At 43.1% G+C, this 23,110-nt stretch overlaps 1 protein-coding gene across 5 annotated transcripts in view; it reads right to left on the bottom strand.

Moving 5' to 3' along the window:
• Positions 1–23,110, bottom strand: part of EPAS1 (endothelial PAS domain protein 1) — a 95,434-nt gene that overhangs the window by 2,994 nt on the left and 69,330 nt on the right. For 3 of the 5 annotated variants that reach the window (XM_068158889.1, XM_068158890.1, XM_068158886.1), the window contains exons 7-15: positions 18,549–18,655; positions 9,146–9,293; positions 8,166–8,374; positions 7,654–7,853; positions 5,627–5,737; positions 1,871–2,352; positions 951–1,089; positions 749–866; positions 63–245 (exon numbers count right to left, since the gene is read on the bottom strand). In XM_068158889.1, the coding sequence (XP_068014990.1) occupies positions 63–245; positions 749–866; positions 951–1,089; positions 1,871–2,352; positions 5,627–5,737; positions 7,654–7,853; positions 8,166–8,374; positions 9,146–9,293; positions 18,549–18,655 (1,697 nt within the window). The remainder of the gene's footprint in view (positions 1–62; positions 246–748; positions 867–950; positions 1,090–1,870; positions 2,353–5,626; positions 5,738–7,653; positions 7,854–8,165; positions 8,375–9,145; positions 9,294–18,548; positions 18,656–23,110) is intronic. The other 2 variants (XM_068158887.1, XM_068158888.1) reach the window with 2 other exon arrangements.

The raw sequence follows: 23,110 nt of genomic DNA, 5'->3' as shown, positions 1-23,110 counted from the left end.
TGGTATCAGTATTGGAACTAAATACCAACACGTTACCAATTTCTGTATCTGACAGATCTTACCTGAGGCTTTATGAGCTGGCTGGACAGTATAGTCCTGATAATGGGAACTGTAAAATGGAGGGGGAAATGCTGCTCCTGCTTTCAAATTCTCGCCAGGATTGCCACGGGTGGGTGGTGGTTGTTGCTGGTGCTCCAGTTGATTCATTGGTTGGCTCAGATCTCTTGAATTACAGACAAACTCATCTGATTTACATAGCAGGAAAAAAAGTGTTACATCAATTATATTAGATAATACTAATTCAAAGCAAAGTGATTCTTGTCATGATTATCACACAGTGTAGGCACACTTATATTCTGTTCCAAAGGAAATCCAGAATCAGTGCTAGCTCTAAAAGCAGCTCTGCACCCAAGGTATGCTGATGTGTGGAAACACAACGTTGTAGAGAGAAACTATAAATTCTAGCTCTGAGGTGTCCACATCCTTGGATCCACACGAGGTAAACTCTTCTCCATTAAGCTGATCTCTGTTACTTCCAAAGCTAGGGTGTGAATGTACATGCAATTATCTACCTGGTAGTTCTCAAATGTGCCTTAAATTGTTCAGCTCTTAGTGGTACAACCTCATATTTAATTTTATCTTATTGTAGTATTTACAGAGCTTATTTAAGCTTCCTTTTGAAAGAGTTTTTGCTTCTATTCAACCTGTCTTAAAATTGTGTTCAATATATAACTTTCTTTTATCTTACCAGTAAGAACACTTGCGCTGAGAGACTTCTTTTCTGTAACCAAGGAACAGTTTTCCCCTTTGAGAAATTTCATTCTCTTCCACATTAGGTGAGATGGGTTAATGACAGATGGATCTCCCTAGAATGTGAGGAAAGCAAAACAATTACACTGATGAACATGGTGTATCCATAGTTGTGAAGGAGATGACTTTCTTATGATTACCCCACTCAGCTGTTGCAACGCTTGTTCTTCATAATCCAGTTGTCGCTTAAGCTTCAAACTGTTAGACAGAGCAATTCTTGCTGGGTTTACATCTATGCCTCGTTGCCCAAAAGCATCCAGGGGCCTGTGGGGAAAAGATCTGTGGGTGAGTGAGCAGGGATGCAAATCTAACCCATTTTGTTAATTTATACAGATTCTTCTTTCCTTTAAAGAATATTAAGATGTCTTTGACACATGACAATAGACAGACCATAAACATTTTTATTTCCTTTTGTTAGTCAGCTCACAAGCATTGGAAATTTTTGGAATAAAAGACTAATGAAAGTCTAGCATAAACAGCCTAGGGATCTCCAGGCAGACATAAAGATAGCGTGGAAAAGAAAGTGATGCAATTCTTAAGGAAAGGACTTTGAGAGCCATACCTGTCCCCTTACTTTGCATACTAAGTATGACCATATAGGTTGCTGTTATGGGACAAACCGCCTTTTGGCAGATGCATTTACATGTCAACAATAAATGTACTGTCATCCCTCCCTCTCCTCTACTTTCTGTTATGCAAAAAAATACATCCAAGATAAGAAAGTATGTATGGGGCCCAGCTCACTGCTGGACCAGTAAAGTCTTCCAGTACTTTTTCTTAAAATGCATACAATCCAGCAGGCTTTGCAAAGTTACTGGGGTCATTGTTATCTGACCAGCAGGAAATCCATTCATGTATCCTCACAGGAAATTAAAAATTAACCCACATCTGCTTCTACTAGGCTGGTGGTGAGAACCACACTAATGTCCCCAGTGGTGCAGTCTGATGCCTACTGGAACATCTTATTCCATGTGAATTAAAAAAAGAAAAAATAATCATCCTCCCCACCCTGAACATCTTTTCTGAGTAAAATACGTAGTTATACCACAGAAACTCTTACCTTTTTTTATACATGGGCATGCTTGGAGAATGTATTGGTGGCCCTGAGGAGCTTGATAGGGATCCTGAATATTTATCCATGAGTCTCCACTTAGCAGGACCATACTCTAATGGGGGGTCAGGTGGCCACTGGGTATTTGGTCTTCCTCCCATTGAAGACAGCGGAGTGCTGGCTTGATTGTGGTACGGTGGGAGTGATGACCTACTGACATTGTTGAAGAACATTGATGATAGAGACCCATGCCCAGAGTTAATGTTTTTATTTGATAGCTGTGGGCAGTATTTCTCTGGGAGGAACTGATTCTGTGAAGCAGAAGCAAGGGGTTGGAAGATGGTACTCATGCTACTTGGACTCTGCTGGGTATTTTGTGCACTTTCAGAGAGAGGACATTCTTCTTGGCAGATTGGGCTGAGCTGGAAATCTTCTCCATCCATAGGAATGTAAGGAGCCAAGGTTTCAAGGTCCAGTTCATTGAAGTCAGTCTGCACAAAAGTAAGTTCATAAAGAAACTAGATGTTAATAACAGTAATAATAGTTGTGGGAGTTAATGTGATATGGCATAGTAGTAGATGTGAAGCTGCTGCCAGATTTACTTACATGAAACCGTCTAGCACATATTTAAAGATATCTTATTTCTCTGGCTAGCACATGTTCATCATCAGCAAAGACAGACAACAAACTAAAGAAAAAACCTCCCAAACAAGTAGTATTTGCTGCAGCAGGTTGTACACAGCCTGCAGTATCAGTTGTGATATGAAGTAGATCTTGTGCTTCCTTATGCTCTGAAGAATTTGTCTGCCAAGACTCTACATCATGAGGCCTGTAGTTCAACCTCAGGCTTTTCATGCCAAGATAGAAAAAAAATTTCTCTTAATCTAGCTACATGAAAAAAACAAAGCACCTAGAAATGTAAAAATTTTTTTAAAAAATCACTTGGAAGGACACTATTGCACTTCAGTCTGCACTCATCTCATTTTCCTCCTTTGGAGAATTAGTCATATTTAAATTAATTTCTCTTGGTTTTGACCAGAGCACTTTTCTAACTCATTTTTCCCAACAGAGCTGCTGATGGGGTGGGACACACCTGGGTAATCAGATGATGAATTTGAAAAAATTGAAGCTTGCATGTAAAGTCTTCCACCAAGTTTGATCCTGAACTACATTTTTCCTATTTGTCCACTCTTTCTATTGCTTTCTTTGTCAATTCTGTCTCCAGACTTGTATAAAATGTCTTCAGGACATGGACTACAGTCCATCTAAGTCTGCAAATTGCACTGGCAAACGTCATTCAGGCCTCAATTACCACAAACTTTCTACAGGATTAATAGAAAGAGATGAGTTTAAAGTCTGAGGTGCCAGCCAGCAATGCCTGTTTCTTGCTCTCAACTATAAAGTATGAGCTCTTAACAAGAGCATTTTGATTACATATCTAAAGTTAAGTGGGCTGAATCAGGCCTACACTATACCTTTTATTCACTTGCCCACTCAATGTAATGTTATAATTGTGGAAGATTAGAAGAGTTATTTATAGAGAGAATTTCTACACTTGCACCTTGATTAGAACGCAGGAGATTGTATGTTACTGTATGTGCAAGTCATTGTCACATGTTTCTGAAATCCTCCAAGAGGTAAGATGAGAACAGTATCTCCAAAATGACAGTTTTCATTTTGTAGTTAAAGGAGATATGTGCTATGAGGGGAATTCCTTTCCCATTTTGATGTTTGGGATGTTTGCTTGCTAGCCATTAGGCTGATTAAAAAAAAAAATATGCTGTTGCTTATATTCTGTAATCAGTCTCTGCCTATGACCTAACACCGTTACATCAGCTAAACCCTGTCACCAATTGCCACATCCAATCTTTTCTTAAAGACCTCAAACGATAGCGACTCCACCACCTCCCTGGGCAGTCCATTCCATTCCTCACCCTTTCTGTGAGGATGTGCTTCCTAATATCTAACCTAAACCTCCCCTGGCACAGCTCCATACCATGTCCTCTTGTCCTGTCACTGGTTGCCTGGGAGCAGAGCCTGACTCCCACCTGACTACAACTTCCTTTTGGGTAATTGTAGTGGGTGATAAGGTCACCTCCAAGTCTCCTCTTCTCCAGGCTGAACTTAGCTCCCTTAGCCTTTCCTCATACAACTTTCCCTCCAGCCCCCTCACCAGTCTCATTGCTCCCCTCTGGACCCACTCCAGCACCTCAATATCCTTCCTGAAGTGAGGGCCCAGAGTTGCACACAGTACTCGAGGTGAGGCCTCACCAGTGCCCAGCACAGGGCAGAATTACATCCCTTGCCCTGCTGGCCACACTATTGCTGATACAGGCTGAGATGCCATTGGCCTTCCATGCCACCTGGGCACACTGCTGGCTCTTGTTCATCTGCTGTCAATCAGCACTCCCAGGTCCCTCTCAGCTGGGCTGCTCTCCAGCCACTCTGACCCCAGTCTCTAGTAGCTGCATGGGGTTGTTGTGGCCAAAGTGCAGGACCCTGCACTTGGCCTTGTTGAATCTCATGCCCTTGGCCTCAGCCCATTGACCCAGCCTGTCCAGGTCCCTCTGCAGCATTCTCCTACCCTCCAGGAGGTCCACACTCCTGCCAACTTGGTGTCCCTGCAAATTTAACTAACGGTTGACTCGATCCCTTCGTCCAGGTCATCAATAAAGATGCTGAATAGAACTGGGCCCAGCACTGATCCCTGGGGGACACCACTGGTCACCGTACACCAACTGGATGCAGCAACATTCACAACCACTGTCTGTGCCCGGTCATCCAGGCAGTTTTTAACCCAGTGATGGGTGCATCTGTCCATGGGCTGCCAGCTTTTCCAGGAGGATGCTGTGGGAAATTGTGTCAAAGGCTTTGCTGAAGTCTGGGCAGACCACATCCACAGCCTTCCCCTCATCTACCAGGTGGGTCACCCAGTCATAGAATGAGATTAGATTGGTTAGTCAGGACCTTCCTTTCCTAAACCCATGTTGACTGGGCTTGATTCCCTGGTTTTCTTGTATATGCTGCTCAGTGGCACTTAGGATGACCTGTTCCATAACCTTGCCAGGCAACTGAGGTCAGGCTGACAGGCCTATCATTTTCTGTTGTCACATTGGACAACCTACAGTCATCTGGGACCTCCCCAGTTAGCCAGGACCAGTGATAAATGATGGAGAGCAGCTTAGCCAGCTCTTGTGCCACCTCCCTAAGCACCCTAGGATGAATCCCATCTGGACCCATAGACCTGTTAAGGTCTCAGTGGCGCAGCAGGTCACTAACTACTTCCTCCTGGATTACAGGAGGGATATTCTGCTTCCCATCCCTATCTACCAACTCAAGAGACCAGATGCCCTGGGGATAGTCTTTTTGTTGAAGACTGAGGCAAAGAAGGTGTCAAATACCTCAGCCTTTTCTTTGTCTTCTGTTCTATGTTCCCTCCTTCCTCCAATAAGGAATGAAGATTTTCCCTGGCCCTCCTTTTGTTATTAATGTATTTATAAAAGCACCTTTTATTATCCTTGACAGAAAGGGCCAGATTAAGATCAAACTGAGCTTTTGCACCTCTAATTCTCTTTCTACATGACTTTACAATATCCTTAAATGCTTCCTGGTTCACCTGCCTGTTTTTCCACAGTTGGTACATTCTTTTTCCCCCCTGAGTTCTTGCAAACACATCATAATATCCGCAGATACAGCATGCAGCCATACTACCTACTATCAGGGGACTGATTTTTATGGCTTTTGGAAAAGATATTACTTCCTTACCTGGGAGGTACACTGACTTTTTGATTCTGTGTCCATGGCAAAAAGTTTTTCAATCACCTCAATCTTAAGATCTTCATCAACAGAACTGTAATAATCCCCTGGGCTGCTTGGCTGCACAAAAAAAAAAAATAATTCTATAAGCAGCAAGACATTTACAACCTTGGCTTAGCACCATGCAGTTCATACTGTATTATTCAGCAATAGACCTTTCCTATGGGAAGAAAGTGGCCAGACTGTATATGTAGTCTTCTGAAGCAAAACTGTCAGTCCTAGCACATGGTTTTCTCCAACACAAGACTGGTTGTCACTACAAAACATAGGCACCCAATACAGGAACCTAGTTGTCTTCTCAGTTGAAACGCTGGGGTTTTTTTGGCGACTCGGACCAGGAACACAAAATGTACTATTAAATACTTTTGTCAGGAACGGAGATTCTTAGCAGTACGTTAATGCCTTTATTAAGACTGGACATCCTCTGATAAAGGACAGCTAAGAATGGCTCCAGCTCTTGAGGCAACACACTGAGACATGTTCATTCCTTTGGTGGAGAACTCTAGTGGAGCTGCTATCAAAAGGCTGCGCTGAGTAAACTTTTTAAAGACTGTCCCTGAGAGCTATGTAAGCAGCTGGGGTGGGTTGAAGTTTTCCCCCAGCATTAACTTTTGCCAGACCACCTCAGTGAGAAGTAAATGAAGCTGTATTTACAAGCAAAACTACACTTTACAAGGGAATGCAATGAAGATATACAAAATATACAGGAGTTACAATTCTATACAGGTATTCACAATACTTTAATAAACAGCACAAGGACCTCCCTGGCCAAGGACCAGGAGAAGCTACTAGCTTCTCCCTCCCTTTACCCCCTGTACAAAAGGGACAAGAGAAAGGAGCAGAGAAGTTAGACTTAGTCAAGGCCAGCTGAGATCAGAAGATGTAGACAACGGAGATAGGAATCAATACGGCTGACCAATGTGATCGAGTATTGTTCCTTTATTGTTCCAGTGTTGCAGGCCGATGGTGCAGGCCTGAGGTGCAGGCCTATGGAGCAGGCCTGTAGTGCAAGTATAGCACTGTAAAGTGTAGAAGAAACAGGAGACAGGAAAGGCAGAAGTGCGTAGCAAGGCAACTGCTACAACTTATATAAACTCGGAGTGCCCTGTTGGCATAGCTCCATTGGTTCCCTATGAGTGACCACACATTGCACTATTACAGATTACTGGTCCAACTACTAATGACACAACGAGGTTGTTGATGCAGGTGCATGTCCTGTTGTCCCAAGATAACTGTCCATGTTTATAGCTACCAGTGTCTTGTTTTAGTTACATGCTGCAGGCACAGCACTGTTTTGCTACACTGCTAGCTGGCTCTGCATTTATGCTGAGCATGGCCTACCGCCATGTCAGGCTCTAGGCCTGCACTGCCAGATTGCTCACACTGCTCATTGCTGGCATTGCCACAAGAAGAGAGAAGGGAAGAATTGTATGGTACAGCTCCTATTATTCCAGATATTTACCCAACAAATTTTAGACTGATCTTTTGTTTTCCTTTATATACCCAATAGTGATTTATTTATATTTATATTTTTCTACTTTTCTGCTCAAAATCTGTAACTAAATTTTAAAGGCACAGCCTAAAACCACCACAAAACTATAGCTTCTAGTTAAACAAAAAGGATGGGTCTGGGGCAAATTGCTAGTGACCACACTATTTCACATTGGCTTCTTAAAGACTAGCCCCATGAAAGGTGGTAGCATGTTCTTCTACTAGTTGTTTTATTTGTTATATTAATTACTGAGGGACAGCTGAGAGAAGATAAGGGTTATAGTGTATAGTTTCCATGGTTAGTGTTTTTACTACTGATGCTTAAGATGCTTGCAATACAGGAGGGATATAGATACACTGTGTCTTGTCAATAAGCAAAGAGACAGGACTGTTAACATGAAAACATCATCTCTATATACTGATGGGCCTTACATACAAAACATAAAATGCCTTTCTTTTTTTTTTTTTTTAATATCAACTCTTACCGTGGAACAGCTACTATTGCTGCTTGCACTTGGAGTACTGCTGCCAGATGTAATCTGAGGCATTGTAAAGGATGGTATCATAAATGTTTCACCTTCAGCGGTGTGGCTTTTCACTTCTGCTGGCCATGCTTTGTTTGGTGTTGAAACAGCACTGGTGAAGGCAGGAGCCTCCTCAAACTTCTGTGTCCCTGGATGGAGTTCTAACAATATCAATAAAAACTGTTAGCTTGCGCCGTGTTACGATATACTTGCAGCTATTCATTAAAAATAAACATTGCTCCTAGTTGCCATGACAGCAAGTTGGTATAGACTGAATGCATGTTGTTTAGTCAGCAAGAAAGCCTGATTCTGCTCTCATTCACAGAAATTTTCCACTGGTGTGAGCATGTGGGCTTTTACAGCCATTACTCCCGATTTGTACACACAGCAAGCAGACCACTTCTATTAGGTTTCTAAATGTGGGCTCACACATGCTTCTCTGTTGCACAGGAATGATTTATACAAATACAAACCAAAATCCAGGGAAATAATGGCATCACCAGGCGTTGGTGCCAGCTGAGCAAGTTCCTCTGGTTCCTCCTTTAACTTAGTAAACAGGAAGTCACTCTTCTCTGTCCCAGGGATGCCACTCTCATAGGTGGTGCTTAGTGTCAGCAGGTGAGGCTTGAAGAGCGATTCCGTTTGGTCCATGGAGAACACAACATCGTTCTTCTCAATTTCACTAACAAGAAAATAGGGTTTAGGCATTTTGCATTCTAAAAAAAAAAAAAAAAAAGAAATGGGGACAGCATAGGCAAGGCAAACTCTCTAAAGCTGGGGCTTCTACAAGCATTTTGGCCTCTCACAGTTGCATGCCAGGCTCTCAACAGGAGAGGCACAGTTCCAGTGTTGCCAAGCACCACCATCTCAGATGACGCAGAGAGTGTGGTCAGGACTTTTGTGGGAATACTTGGGGCTTTGTTGCTCTGCTTTTTAAAGGGATGTAGTCGGGGCTATAATGACCCAGACTATCAATCAAAAGAGCATTTCCTATTTTGGCCCCGTCTAGGACCAAAAATACTTGCGTTTTGCCAAACAGAGGCAAAACTCCTGATTGGTTCTGATTTGTGAGGCAGCAAACAGCTTCTCCTGGCAACATAAAATACAATTACTTCTTAATTTCATCTTTCTGTCACAGTATTAGGAAATCAAAACACATCAGCAGCTGTGCTGCACATTAAAATCTTCAGTGCAGGCTTTATGCTCTGTTGTATCAGCACAGCAGCCACTCTGCTGAAGAGAAAGGCTGTGGTGTATTTCAAGTGTGTATGAGAATGGGCATGCCACATTTTTCCTTGATGTCTAATATTAGTAAGCAAGACTGAAGAAACCTGACTAAACTGATTTCAGAGTAACAATGCTGACTAAATGGACTCTTCAAAAGTTGCCCTGTTTGTTGCATTTCTTCCAGCACATGAACCCATAGGTGGTTTTTTGGCCTTGTACAACTTACCTCAGCACATAGTTGACACAGACAATACACTGAGGCTGCAAGTTGCGAGTATTGTAAATCACTGTCCCTTGAGTCTCCAGCCATACATATCCTCCGTGCTTGGCAAGCATACGGTACTGGCCTGTCACTACTTGACCTTTGGTACACACTGAGAAAAGAAGACAGAGAGATGTAAATAATGCAGCAGGACAAGAACGTACAGTACATAACACGGTTTAAATAAACATGCTTCTGAGTTTTTGCTATGTGAAACTGCACTAAGACTTTTATTAGCAAGGATGCTTAACCGGGGGAAAATTCAGCCATTTTCAATACAAAAGGGCCTGTTCATTTGAGCTTTCCACTGAAGCCTTGGCATTTGAGTTCTTGAAAGGGTCTGAATACTCAGACCAGACCATGTGAGTTAAAAAATTTAATATAAGATCTCAACTGCCTCTCAAATGCCCACTGACTGCAGGTTGCTGGAAAGCCCCTGCTCTGGAAGTTCCTTAGTTTGGGCTCCCAAGTTGCCCTGAAAAGTCAATTTATTAAACCGTTAAATATTTTCCTTGTTTAGGTGATGGATAAGCCCAAGAGCCAGAGGAGTTAACAGCTGTACTCAAACAAACAAACAAAAAACACCTAAAAAAGCAATAATATTGGGGGTTAAATCTATACCTATATATTAAAGTTAGGATCTATCAAACCCACAAAATAAAGATCCCACTAGCACACTATTTTCTTAAGAAACTGAAGAAGTACTATCACTCAAAGAAAAAAAAAAGTATCAAAATTAAGAACAGTAAATGAGACTTTTGCCTGCAATTAAAAATAAAGCTGAACTATGGTCTTTCTCTGTCTGCTTGAACTGTGTTCCCATGCAACAGCATGAAATTAGTAGCCTAGAAGGAAGCAAAACCCATGTGACAAATCAAATAATGTTTATTTCACTCAAAATGTTTGTTGGTTTGTATTTGTCTGTTTGTTCTCAAGCAACAAAGTGATAATAGTCTAACTTGGGTAAAGCTCCATCTAAATGTTTGGAGAGTGAAATCTACACCCACCCCCTCCAATTTTGGTAATGTTTGAAGGGAACAAGTTCTCAGTGTAGAGATTTGGACTTTGGAGATGTAAAATTTAACCATGTCCTGTCTGTTGTAAATCCTTTCCTAAAAACATTGAATATTGTCATGTGATTCACAGTTGTTACTTGTTAATTGGTGGCAATAAAATTTGAGCTGGAGTAGGGAAGCAGTACTCATACTAATAAGAGCTTCTATTTGTAAGCAGACATTGTCACACTGAGTAGTGAAAGCAGGAACAGGTTCAACTAAAGCTTGGACCACATTAACAATTGTTCCCTTTAAACAGCTTCCCCGCCTGAAGACAGTACGCTATCAAGCTAGTACCCTAAAAACAATGCAATTTGACTGAGTAAGGCTGGAAACTTGATTCTACAGGCTTCGTACAGAAAAAATTCCTTGTGAATGCATCCATTAAGAGATGCTGTTTATTGTCAGTCTCTCCTACATCATCACTGTACAAATGTACAAATCTGTGCCTGTGAAATGCAACAAATGTTTTGCAGATAATTGTTACTGTGTTTTTCCTTCTGTCTCTGAAATTTGTTTTCTTCCTAGGAGTATTTAATCATCCTTCATTTAATTTATTCAGACAAAGTAGAACATTAATTTTATTGATTAAATACTTTTGGTGGAACAAAATCAAAAGGCTTTAATTTCAAAGTTTTAGTGACTGGACTGTTCTGCTCTGCTTGTGAAACATAATTACACTGCTTCCTAATCATCAGCTTATCAATAAGAGTCACAGTGTAGGTGCCTGTTACATTACAATGAAGCTTTTTACTGCTTTAATCTTTTTTATTACCACTATTCAAATCATGTCATGTTCTGATATAATGAAGTACATCAGAATCCCTCCATGGGGTAATCTCATGAATTACTAATACACTCATAACTGCTGACTTTGTTATCAATGCTACATTTAAGATTCTGCTATCAGAGTGAATTTCTCACTTCCGTCCCCCCTCTCCCCTCCAAGTATATATACCTGTATATATACCAGAACTAGTAACATCTCAATGAAATAGGCTCCAATTAGACTCCTTATCTTTGGGTGGAGAAAAGAGGATGGCAGGCAGGGATGAATTTAATTAACACTTCGTCGGGCAGCTTCCTCGAGACAGCACCCAGACCAGCAACCGCCGGGGACCAGCCGCTGCTCTCCTTTTCGCGCTGCGGGAATCGCCATCGCTGCCGAGTTTTGCCGCGGGGAAGGAGCAGCCGCTCTTTCACGTGGTCAGACTCGTGATCCCAGCGGTGGGAGTGGCTGAATTTAAAAGGCTCTGCTGCGGCTCGGGGGATTCACTTCGTCGGGCAGCCCGTGTTCTCTTGTACTCTCACGCGCTGCCTTTTTTTTTTTTTTTTTTTTAAATTGGCAGTAGGTGCTGTGGCCAGGGATAGCCATGGTTGTAACTCGCAGCAAAATCTCCCTAAAAAAATCAGTGTCAACCCAGACCGAGGTAGAACAGAAGCAGGTAGCTGTCCAGGTATCTGGCTGTAGAGAATGCTGGAGCCTGGCACTTGAGACGCAGGGTAGTGGGGGCAACTCTTGTATAAGGTGTGAGCAGGTTGACTATCTGCTTAATATGGTGGCCAGACTGAGGGATAAGTTTGCTAGCCTTAGAAATGTAAGGAAATGTAGGAAAGAGATCAACTAGAGGAGGAAGGAGATGGACCAAAGGAGGAAAGAGGTGAATCAGAAGAGGAAAGAGTTGAATCGGAGTAAGCAGGCTCTGCAGGCTCCCCCAGCAGAGGCTGGTTATTCAAAAAGCGGAGGTGAATGGACGCAGGTTACTCTCAAAAGACGCAAAGTTAAACCTCCTTGCCTCCCCTCACCTTCCCCGCTGCTCTTGGAAAACAGATATGGAGCACTGGAAATTGAGGGTGAGGTGGTCCTGATGCCGGAGGACACACCATCTGGGGTTCTCCCTAAGGCTAAGCAGCCTAAGGTTAAACAGCCTAAGGCAAAGCAGCCTAAGGTCAAACAGTCTTCTGCTGGCATCAGGACCTGTTCCCTCAAAAAAAATAGGAGGGTAATTGTTATTGGTGATTCCCTTCTGAGGGGAATGGAGGGCCCTATATGTCGGCCTGACCCATCTCATAGGGAACTCTGTTGTCTGCCAGGAGCCCAAGTTAATGATGTTACCAGTAGGCTGCCTAAACTGGTGCAGCCCTCTGACTACTACCCTTTACTAGTTATGCAATTAGGGAATGATGATGTTGCAACCAGAACTCCCAGGGCTATCAAAGATGACTTCAGGGCCCTGGGAGACCTGGTTGAGGGGTCAGGGGCACAAATAATTTTTTCATCAATACCCTTAACTGCAGGAGGGAATACAGTAAGGAACAGGTCAGCAGCTATAGTTAACAAGTGGCTTAGAGGCTGGTGCAGTCAAAAGAATTTTGCTTTTTTTGATATTGGGAAACTTTCTACTGCACCAGGCCAGCTGGCAACAGATGGAGTACATCTGTCCCAGAGAAGGGGAAAGATCACAGTATATGAGAACGGACTGTCCCCCAAAGATAAAAAGATTCTGGGTAGGGAATTGGCGGGTCTCATCGACAGGGCTTTAAACTAGTTTCGAAGGGGGAAGGGGCTGAAAATAGTCCTCTCAGACAAGAGTCTGGGGGCGACAAGCTAGAGTCAGAGGTGAAACCAGCAGCCCAGCTGAAGTGCATGCACACTAATGCACGAAGCATGGGTAACAAACAGAAGGAGCTGGAAGCCTTGATGGAGCAGGAAAATTATGATGTAGTTGCCATGACAGAGACGTGGTGGGACGACTCACATGACTGGAGCGCTGCAATTGATGGTTACAAGCTCTTCAGGAGAGACAGGCGAGGAAGAAGGGGTGGAGGGGTGGCCCTTTACATCAGGGAGGCACTAGATGCCATTGAGATGGAGATTAGGCACGATCGGGTTGAATGCTTGTGGATAAGAATTAGAGGGAAGACCAGCAGGGCAGACACCCTGGTTGGAGTCTGTTATAGACCACCCAACCAGGAGGAAGATGTTGTTGAAGCATTCTACAGGCAGCTTAGGGCTGTCTCAAGATCTCTGGACCTTGTTCTCATGGGCGACTTCAACCTGCCTGACATCTGCTGGGAACTCAACACGGCAGAGAGGAGACAGTCTAGAAGGTTCTTAGAATGCATGGAGGGCAGCTTCTTATCCCAGGTGCTGCGAAAGCCTACCAGGGGTAAGGCTATGCTTGATCTCCTCTTCACCAAAAGGGAAGGACTGGTGGGCGATGTGGTGGTCGGAGGGTGTTTGCGGTCCAGTGACCACGAGAGAATTGAATTCTCGGTTTTTGGTCAAGCCAAGAGGGGCGGCAAGAAGACCTCCACTCTGGACTTCCGGAGGGCAGACTTCGGGTTACTCAAGGTACTAATTCAGAGGGTTCCTTGGGATAAAGCCCTTAAAAACAAAGGGGTCCAGGAGAGCTGGACCTACTTCAAGGAAGAATTGTTGAAGGCTCAGGGACAGACTGTGCCAATGTGCTGGAAGATGAGCCGCCGGGGCAGACGGCCAGCCTGGATGGTTCATGAACTTTTAATGGAACTGAGGGAAAAAAAGAGGGTGTATCACCTTTGGAAGCGAGGGGAGGCAACCCACAGAATGTTTAAGGATGTTGCTAGGTCTTGTAGGAAGAGAATTAGGGAGGCAAAAGCACACTTGGAGCTTAAACTGGCCTCTACTGTGAAGGACAACAAAAAGTCCTTCTATAAATACATTAATAGTAAGAGGAAGGGAAAGGACAACCTCCACTCCTTGGTGGATACGGAGGGGAACATTGTAACAAAGGATGAGGAAAAGGCAGAGATACTTAACACCTTCTTTGCCTCAATTTTTACTAGAAGGACAGAACGTCGCCCTGACAGCTGGCCTGCAGAGCTGGCAGAAGGAGCCAGGGAGCTGCACAGTTTCCCTATGTTCCATGAGGAGGTGGTTGGAACTCTCCTTAGCAGGTTGGATCCCCACAAGTCCATGGGACCAGATGGGATTCATCCTAGGGTGCTGAGTGAGCTGGCAGATGAGCTGGCCAAGCCATTCTCCATAATTTTCCAGCAGTCCTGGCTCACTGGCGAGGTCCCAGAGGACTGGAAGCTGGCCAACGTGGTGCCCATCCACAAGAAGGGCCGGTTGGATGAGCCAGGCAATTACAGGCCTGTCAGCCTGACCTCAGTGCCAGGCAAGATCATGGAACAGGTCATCCTGAGTGCAATAACACAACACTTACAGGATGGCCAAGGGATCAGGCCTAGCCAGCATGGATTTAGGAAGGGCAGGTCCTGCCTGACCAACCTGATCTCCTTCTATGATCAGGTGACCCGCCTGGTGGATGTGGGGAGGCCTGTTGATGTAGTCTTCCTGGACCTCAGCAAGGCCTTTGACACCGTCCGCCATAGCAAACTCCTGGCCAAGCTGTCAGCCCATGGCTTGGACGGGAGCACACTGCGATGGGTTAGGAACTGGCTGGATGGCCGAGCCCAGAGAGTGGTGGTGAATGGTGCCACATCCAGCTGGCAGCCAGTCACTAGTGGTGTGCCGCAAGGATCAGTGCTGGGCCCTGTGCTCTTTAACATCTTTATTGATTATCTGGATGAGGGCATTGAGTCTATCATCAGTAAATTTGCTGACGACACCAAGCTGGGGGCAGGAGTTGATCTGCTGGAGGGTAGAGAGGCTCTGCAGAGGGACCTCGACAGGCTGGACAGATGGGCAGAATCCAACGGCATGAGATTGAACATATCCAAGTGCCGGGTTCTGCACATTGGCCACAACAACCCCACGCAGTGCTACAGGCTGGGGTCAGAGTGGCTGGAGAGCAGCCAGGCAGAGAGGGACCTGGGGGTGCTGGTTGATGGTAGGCTGAACATGAGCCTGCAGTGTGCCCAGGCAGCCAAGAGGGCCAATGGCATCCTGGCCTGCATCAGGAACAGTGCGGCCAGCAGGAGCAGGGAGGTCATTCTGCCCCTGTATACTGCACTGGTTAGGCCACACCTCGAGTCCTGTGTCCAGTTCTGGGCCCCTCAGTTTAGGAAGGATGTTGACTTGCTGGAACGAGTCCAGAGAAGAGCAACAAAGTTGGTGAGGGGTTTGGAACACAAGCCCTATGAGGAGAGGCTGAGGGAGCTGGGGTTGCTCAGCCTGGAGAAGAGGAGACTCAGGAGGTTGTAGACAGGCAGATGATGGTCTCTTCTCCCAGGCAGCCAGTACCAGAACAAGAGGACACAGTCTCAGGCTGCGCCAGGGGAGGTTCAGGTTGGATGTTAGGAAGAAGTTCTATACAGAAAGAGTGATTGCGCTATGGAATGGGCTGCCTGGGGAGGTGGTGGAGTCGCCGTCATTGAACGTGTTCAGAAGGAGACTTGATGGGGTGCTTGGTGCCATGGGTTAGCTGTTTGGGTGGGTTGGATTGGTTGATGGGTTGGACACGATGATCTTGAAGGTCTCTTCCAACCTGGTTTGGTTTATTCTGGTTTATTCTGGTTTATTCTGGTTTAACACGAAGTTTGTTTCTTAATTTATGAGCGACACTCATGAAACAGGATTCAATTGGAAGACCTGTCAAACTTCTGATATGTGCTACTATGTGGCAGGTGCCAGATGGTGACATTCAGTTCCCCACTAAAGTCAACAGCAAAATTCCCACTAGCTTTAATGACAACAAGACCAGACTCTAAATGGTCATGATTAGAGATTACTAATTGCTGAATTGGAAAATACATCTCTACAGCAAATCTTTTGTGTGCATTTATGTAACAAAAGAGAGATTTTCATTTTGCCTTCATAACCAGTGAAAAACTGGGCATGCTAAGTACTGTCAAATGCATTCTAATCTTCCCTTTGATGACTAATGAAGACTTTTATACTCTATATGCAACTATACTTTCAGCCCAGAACACAAACACTATTGTGGCTTGCTTGAATGTGAGGTTGTTATTTCACCTCAAGAAAAAAAACCCACCCTGCAGTACAGTAAAACTGCAAGAAGCATGACTTATCACTAAATTAGAAGGAAGGAAAGGGAAGGAGTTCTACTTCTATCCAAGAGACCCGTTTGAGGTTTTCCTTCCTCCATTCAAACTTCTGTCTCTTTATCCTATTTCCTGTGCATCTTTGCAATGCTAAATAATTGGCAGAATTGATGACTATTATTGCATGAATAGAGACTCTATACATAGCATATGTCTAATAAAAAATTATTGTGCAACGAATACAATTGGGCTGAACATTAATTATGAGGTGGATATTTCCATGTACAAATGACTATGGCTGTGAAGAACTATTAAGCTTGGTTACCCTATGCATTAGACAACCTCTCAGTGGCACACACTATGAAAGTAGGGATTTCCTATTTAGAGGGCTTATCTGCGTTTCCTTGAGTCACAGCTTGCTGTCACTTTGCCTTTGTGGTTGTTCTCAGAGTTGGCCTGACTGTCTCAGAAGATGCAAGAAGTATTTCTCTTAGAAAAACTAAAGGCTGATGTAAACTGATTGATCTGTTATGGACAAAGGCATTTATCACAGTACAGACGTTGGTCCTGTGCTTCCCACGATAAAAATCATCCATGCTGATGCTGTGCTATCATTAACATTATGGAGCATTTTGATTCTGAGTATTTATAGCCTGTGCAGTGCACAGTGCCTTAACTTACCCCTGTAATACTTTCCTGTGCCTTCAGCCTGTTTCTCAATCAGACTTCCAAGTCCAATGGCAAATGTTTGTAGGACATGGTCCGTTTCAGTAGGCACAAATGGCATCTACAGGAGGTGAACTGAAGTGATTGAGCGAGAAGTAACTCAATCACTACCTGGCCAAGATAGGTACCAGAAACTCCCCAGAAATTTTCACACGGACAAGTCCCAGAGCTCAGTGGTCACATTTGATTAGATATGTATAGCCAGCAAGGTCTTGCTCTCCCTCCTCTGTTACTAGAGAGATTGCCATCTCTCATTTCATTCCCTTATTGTCACATTCTTAGAAATGCAACTCAACAATTCAAAAGCAATGGTGCAACACACCCCTGATTTCTCAGGATGACTCTCAATAGCACAGCATAGGATACAGACATCCTGTCTATAAATATCACTAATTCCTTTTCACTGTTGAAAACATGAGCACATTGCCCAAGAAACAATCTTAACAAACACATTCCCAGACAATTCTCTGAAAGTATGGTTTGATTTCTTTTTTTTTCCTTTAAAGCTGCTGTGGAAACAGGATGATTCATACCACCACTGTTTTACAGCACACAACTTTAATCACTGCCAAACATTCTTTAAAGTAATGTTTCAACTCAGAACTGTCCTGGATCCTTGCCATTGGAGCTAACACATATTCCCTTTTCCCCTTAAGGTCAGACAGTTATTCTTTGCCACTACTTTTCTCTCTGAAGTATAGAAAATCTTTCTGTAAGTCTGTTTGGTGGGCAATTCCCTACAGACGTGACCTAAGGCATGGGCTTGTTCCTGAAGACAGAGACCTTGATCATAGTAACTACAAAGTGAGGGACTTTTCAAACTTGTATACTCCAGTCTAGATTTGCTTAGTTTTTATATAAAGAGAAGCACTGTATGATTTAGTGACATGTTGCTGAGAACAGGCATAGGTAGGAAATGTCATTTGTGTGTGAGTGCACTGTGCTGTGTCCAGCCAGAGTGACAGTGATCGAAGATTTAAATCCAGTAACTTAAAGACACTTTATGAGAAAGATAGGAAGTGTAACTGTGTGGCCTGCTGAAGGCAGGGAGCTCTGTGCTCCTGCAATAATTCCCACACTTTATATTTCAACAGCTAAAACTGGCAGTTCACATAGGCATAAGAACAAGAAGAAGCCGCTGTTCCTGGCAGTGTGTATCATTTGTATAGTGAATATTCCTTTTAGAATGTCTCCTTGCACATCTCTTTTGGGTGGGGAAGATAATTTTTGGTAGCAGAAGACACACTCAAAACTACCCAGCAGTAAGTTCTTTCTATTATCCTTTACAGTTGTTCTTCCTGCTGAGCCCAGTGGTGTACCAGAAGGATAATACTAGCAGTAAATGCACTTCTCACCAGGCTACTACTGCCTAACCTAGCCCTTCAGCAGATTCTTATATTATCCCTCAGAGAGACAGTGACAATCCCTTCTACTATCCAAGTTTAAATTAGGGCAAATATCAAACCCTCTGGAAAGACTGTCAGCAGGTTTCAGCTAGACAAGCACAGTGACCTGTAAGATTTCTTGCAAAGCTTAAGTACTGTTCTCAAAGAATGTCTGCACACAAAGTGCATTTGTATCCACAAGCTGTGTTCTATGTACAAACTCTGAAGAAAAATAAGAATGTGACTTACAGTTCTGGTGACTCTTGGTCATAATCTCCGAGTCCAAGGCATGGTAGAACTCATACGCTGACCGGCCCAGCAGTTCCTCTGGATGGTAGCCAATCAACTCTGTTATTCTTGATTAAGAAATAAAAGAAAAGAAAAAGAAGATTTAAAATTCAGGTTGCCTTAGTCTTATGCTTACATTAGCAGGGTAGCTAATTTCTCTCATCTTTAGATTAACAGAATTAAAACCACAATAGGAGAATTTTGTACTTCCAAATACATTAGGAGCTGTAGAGGACTTCTGATCATGCTCTGAAGTATTTCCATGTTGAGAATAATCTGCCTTTTACTACAACTGGAATAAAAAATCTTAGGGACATCCTTATAGGTGTGGCAAATTTCCCCAGTCCTGTTGCGCAGTATCACTTATACAAAGTCTCAGCCTTTGCTGTCAAAGTTCCCAAGCTGTCCAGTACATGCAGAAATTCCCAACTATCATCATTCAAAATAAAATGTATGTGAGCGGGCTAGTGGTTGGCACCATCCTGTTTAAAAGTGTATGTACAATTAGACATTTTTAAAAATATGAGCAAAAGCCATAAAAGAGCTAAATCACTACTCTATGCACTGCATTCAATGAAAAAAAAAAAAAAGGCAAGGTGAGATATTAACAGGCAGTTAAAAGAAAAAAAGAATCAGCTTTTCTATTTAGTCTTTCTCAATTAGATGAGAACTCTAACACATGGATTAGGTTACTTGGGTGACTAATCCACAAAGTAGGATTTTACACAAAGAAAGCTATGAGCTCAAAATCTAGGCTTTTTGTCAGAGCCTCTCTGAGTACTCAGGCAAGGCAGGATTTCTCACAAGTTCCTGGACAAATGGAAATAGGTCATCAGCTGTGCAGATGACTTTCTCTAATGAGACGGTGGAGGAAAAGGGCTCTTTTTCCCTCAGTTCCACTCAAAATACCATCACACACAACTTTACAGGAAACATGATTAAGAAAAAAAATAATCCAACAGCAAAGATATCATATCTTCTGGGAAAATAAAGAAACATTACTGCTTTCCAAGTCAACAACACTCTTGAACGCCTTTTCCTAGCTTTTACACTGCAGTAACATAGCAGGGAGCAGTAGCAGAAATGACTGTAAACTGCTAAGCTTGAAAAGCCAGGATGTTTGCAATGACTGGTCACATCTTGCAGCATGTCACAGCTGTCAACAGTAATGCCCAAGTTTTGTGCCTCATAACTAACTCCCTTGGAAACTCTTTATCTGCCACCACCACATTTGATTAGTGACATTGCCTCTTTTAAGATACACATCTCAGGTTTGTGTACTCCTTGGAAGGTTGGCCTTGGCCCAGCCCTCTAGACACAGGCATGTCTTTACAAGACAGACATGTAAATACTGTAAAACAAGCAGCAAGAGCATGGCATTCATCTCCTGGATCCCCCTCCAGCACAGAAGACACATATGATGGAACTATTTTGTCTATGGTTTGAATGCCAAGGTGTTGAGTTAGCTTTTCCCTCACCTCCACAGAACTGGGACTCCTACCCCTGGGACACCTTGGTTTTGTCACTCTGAGACTGACTCTGGGTTTACAGTCATTTAGCTGAGCAAAGACTGTAGTTGGCTTTTATTAGGTTCCCCTCACAGACTTACTCTTCTGTTTATATTTAAAAGTTTTATTTATGCTTATAGTTAGACCAACAAAGAGGAAATTCTTGAATCAGATTTCCAAGAGTTGGTTTTTTGACTCTCTTCACTGACAATCTTCTGAGCTTTTAAACTGCACTGCAGTCAAATCTGTAACTTTGCTCTAAAAACATAATTGCCTTGCCCCGCCCCCCTCCATAAAAGCAGAAGTTCCTACAATGAATTGGTTGTCAGGGCTGAACCAGAAGGAGAAAACATCAAATGCAGAAGAAGCCCTAATATAAGTAAGGCTCCCAAAATACAATTGCTGCTAGGTATGATACAGTCAGCTGGGACATGCTGGTGTAAGTAGGCAGAGGCTTTTACCAGGACAAGCGTAAATACAGTTTTTAAAACCAGAAACTATGGCCTTTGGTTATATAATATCATAAAGCCATCCCATTTAGTTTGGAGCTCATCACTAGTGAAAGGCTTTTAAAATTCAGGAAGCTGAGGATTTACCTTTAATCCAGTCATTGGGAGCAAATCAAATTTGACCAGGGAAAAGGAAAAGGATATATAGGTAATGGGGAAAAATTGATGCGCCATGTACCCAGCAGCATCAATGCAAATCCAAACCACATTAAAGCCTTCATGAGTATCAACAGTACAACTGTGACAGCAAGCAAAAAATATGCATGACAGCAGGCTGAGGGATTCTTTATCATATAGGAATTGCAATCTCCATGCAAAATTGTCTATTCCAGTCCTGTAACTGCCCCCTCAAATTGCTCCTCACTGTTCATGGCAAGCGCCTTCACTACAAAATTACTCTGAGAAAAATAAGATATCAAAGAACCACCCACAAACCCCGCAACACGACATGAATTCTGAAGTCAAGCTTGGCAACAGTGAAATGCTAATCAAGATTAGTACTAAAATCAAGTTTTTAAATGCTTAATAAAATAAATATGGCTAAGCACATTCACATTCATTACACTTCTTTTAAACCCTCTTAAGATTTAAATGACTTTTTAAAAAAACATTGGAGTGTTTTTCTCTCATTGCCCCAAAACCTGAACACTGGCTGACAGTGTTTCCTTGAAGCAATTTCAAATGCCACTATTTTATAATAAACACCATCTCTCCAAGAATTCTTAGCAGTATTGGTTTTGGGTACATGAATGGGCAGATCACACCCTCCTCTACCCCTACTCTAGTGCTGCTGACACTGAAAAGCTTAAAAAAACTCATGCAGTGCAGGCAGCACAGGGCTGAAAATCAGATTAGCCAATTCCATGCTACATTACGCACCAGGACCAAAGCGGGCATCAGGCAGCTATGTCCACCTCTATCACACTCATCCTGTGACTCTCCCAAGATGTCTGTAGAAGAAGAGTGGCCATACCTGAGAGCCTGAACAGCACCTGGGCCAGGAGGCTGCAAGTGCTCCAATAAAGGTCCCTGCACTGACCTCACTTGAACATCACTTTGAGTTTTGCTGGTGAGGTGCACTCACCAAACTTGGCATGCCTCTTAGCAACACAAAATGCCAAATGAATACACAGAGGACTGAATGCAAAAGAAATAGGATCCCGCAGAGCTAGGAGGAGGGGGAGGAGTACATAAATAGCAGAAGCACAGGATAGCATATGCCTCATGGAACCAAAGGGTCATTTACAAAAATTGAGTCCAGGACACAAGACTTCTACTTTTGCTTAGACACCTGACAGAAAATTGTTCTTTGTGCAAGCTGTGGAATGACAATTTGGAAAACAAACTGTATGGTGGTTTTGAATGGCATTCATGCCATGCTGGGCTTTGTATTTCCTTTGCATTTGTAGAAACTAAATTGGTGCTAATTAGAATAATAATAAATTTTGTTGAAGAGAGGTGGGCCGAGAGGCTGTTTATTCTGTTAATCACTCATTTCTGAAAACACAAATACCTTTGGAGGAATCTTAATTTTGCCAGACTGAAACTTCAGTTTTCTGAGCTAAACTTGTCACTGTGACATACGAAGGTCAAAATCTCAGAAAGCACAGTAAACACATGGGCAGTAGCCCACTACCACTATTTAAATACTTTTGGGGCACTGTTTCAGTTTCTCTTAACAGACCCATTTCTTGGGATGTGGAGTAAAGGCAGAGTTTTGTGCTGATGGTGCATAATGGAGAAACTAGTGATCTGAATCCTATTTCTAGATTTGTACAACTTTCCTCTGCTTTATCTCTTTGAGACATGGTAGAATAAACAAAGCTCACTGCTTCAAAGGCTGCATCTCCTACAAGATGAGCTATTTCAGTGCTTTGGTTTCTCTTAAAATTGTGCTTTTCTGTTGCTCTACGGGAGCACAACACTTTTTCTGCATACCATTTCTTGAGTTAAAACAGTACTGTAAGAACCATCAGGACTGAGAAATCTGGCTCCTTGTGAGACCCTCCTGTAATGTTTACTGCTCATTAAAAAATAGCCGGGTGTATATTCAACTGGGCCATGTGTGGTCTGTGTGTGTGTGAGGGTGTGGATCTCTTAACAAAGTATTTCTGTATTCAAACTGTTACCAAATTACTGAATTAAATCGGTCCTGACAGGAACAAACAAAGTTATACTTAAAGCAGAATGAGTTTTAAAAAGAGAGAGAGAGAAAAAACAAATAATAAAGCCCAACACAGACACTATGTCTGGGGTTAACTACTCGGCCAGCCTGCTAGCGCAGGCAGCATGGCAGTATCACAGTCCTGCCAAGTACCCACATTTCCTCTAGAAAGTATTCATGGCTTCCTCTACTTTAACCCAGGCTAATTAAAACAAAACAAACCAAAACCAAATCCAAACCCCAAATCCTGGGACTACTGCCCAGAGGGATGACAAAACTGGTTGGGTGTATCTGCCCTGCTAGGCAAAGAAACTTCACGTGGTCAGACTCGTGATCCCAGTG

The sequence above is a fragment of the Melanerpes formicivorus genome, unplaced genomic scaffold (genome assembly GCF_026170545.1).
Source record: "Melanerpes formicivorus ecotype bairdi unplaced genomic scaffold, bMelFor1.0.p_v2 SCAF_43, whole genome shotgun sequence".
Taxonomy (NCBI): Eukaryota; Metazoa; Chordata; class Aves; order Piciformes; family Picidae; genus Melanerpes; species Melanerpes formicivorus.
This window is presented reverse-complemented; position numbering and strand designations above follow the sequence as displayed.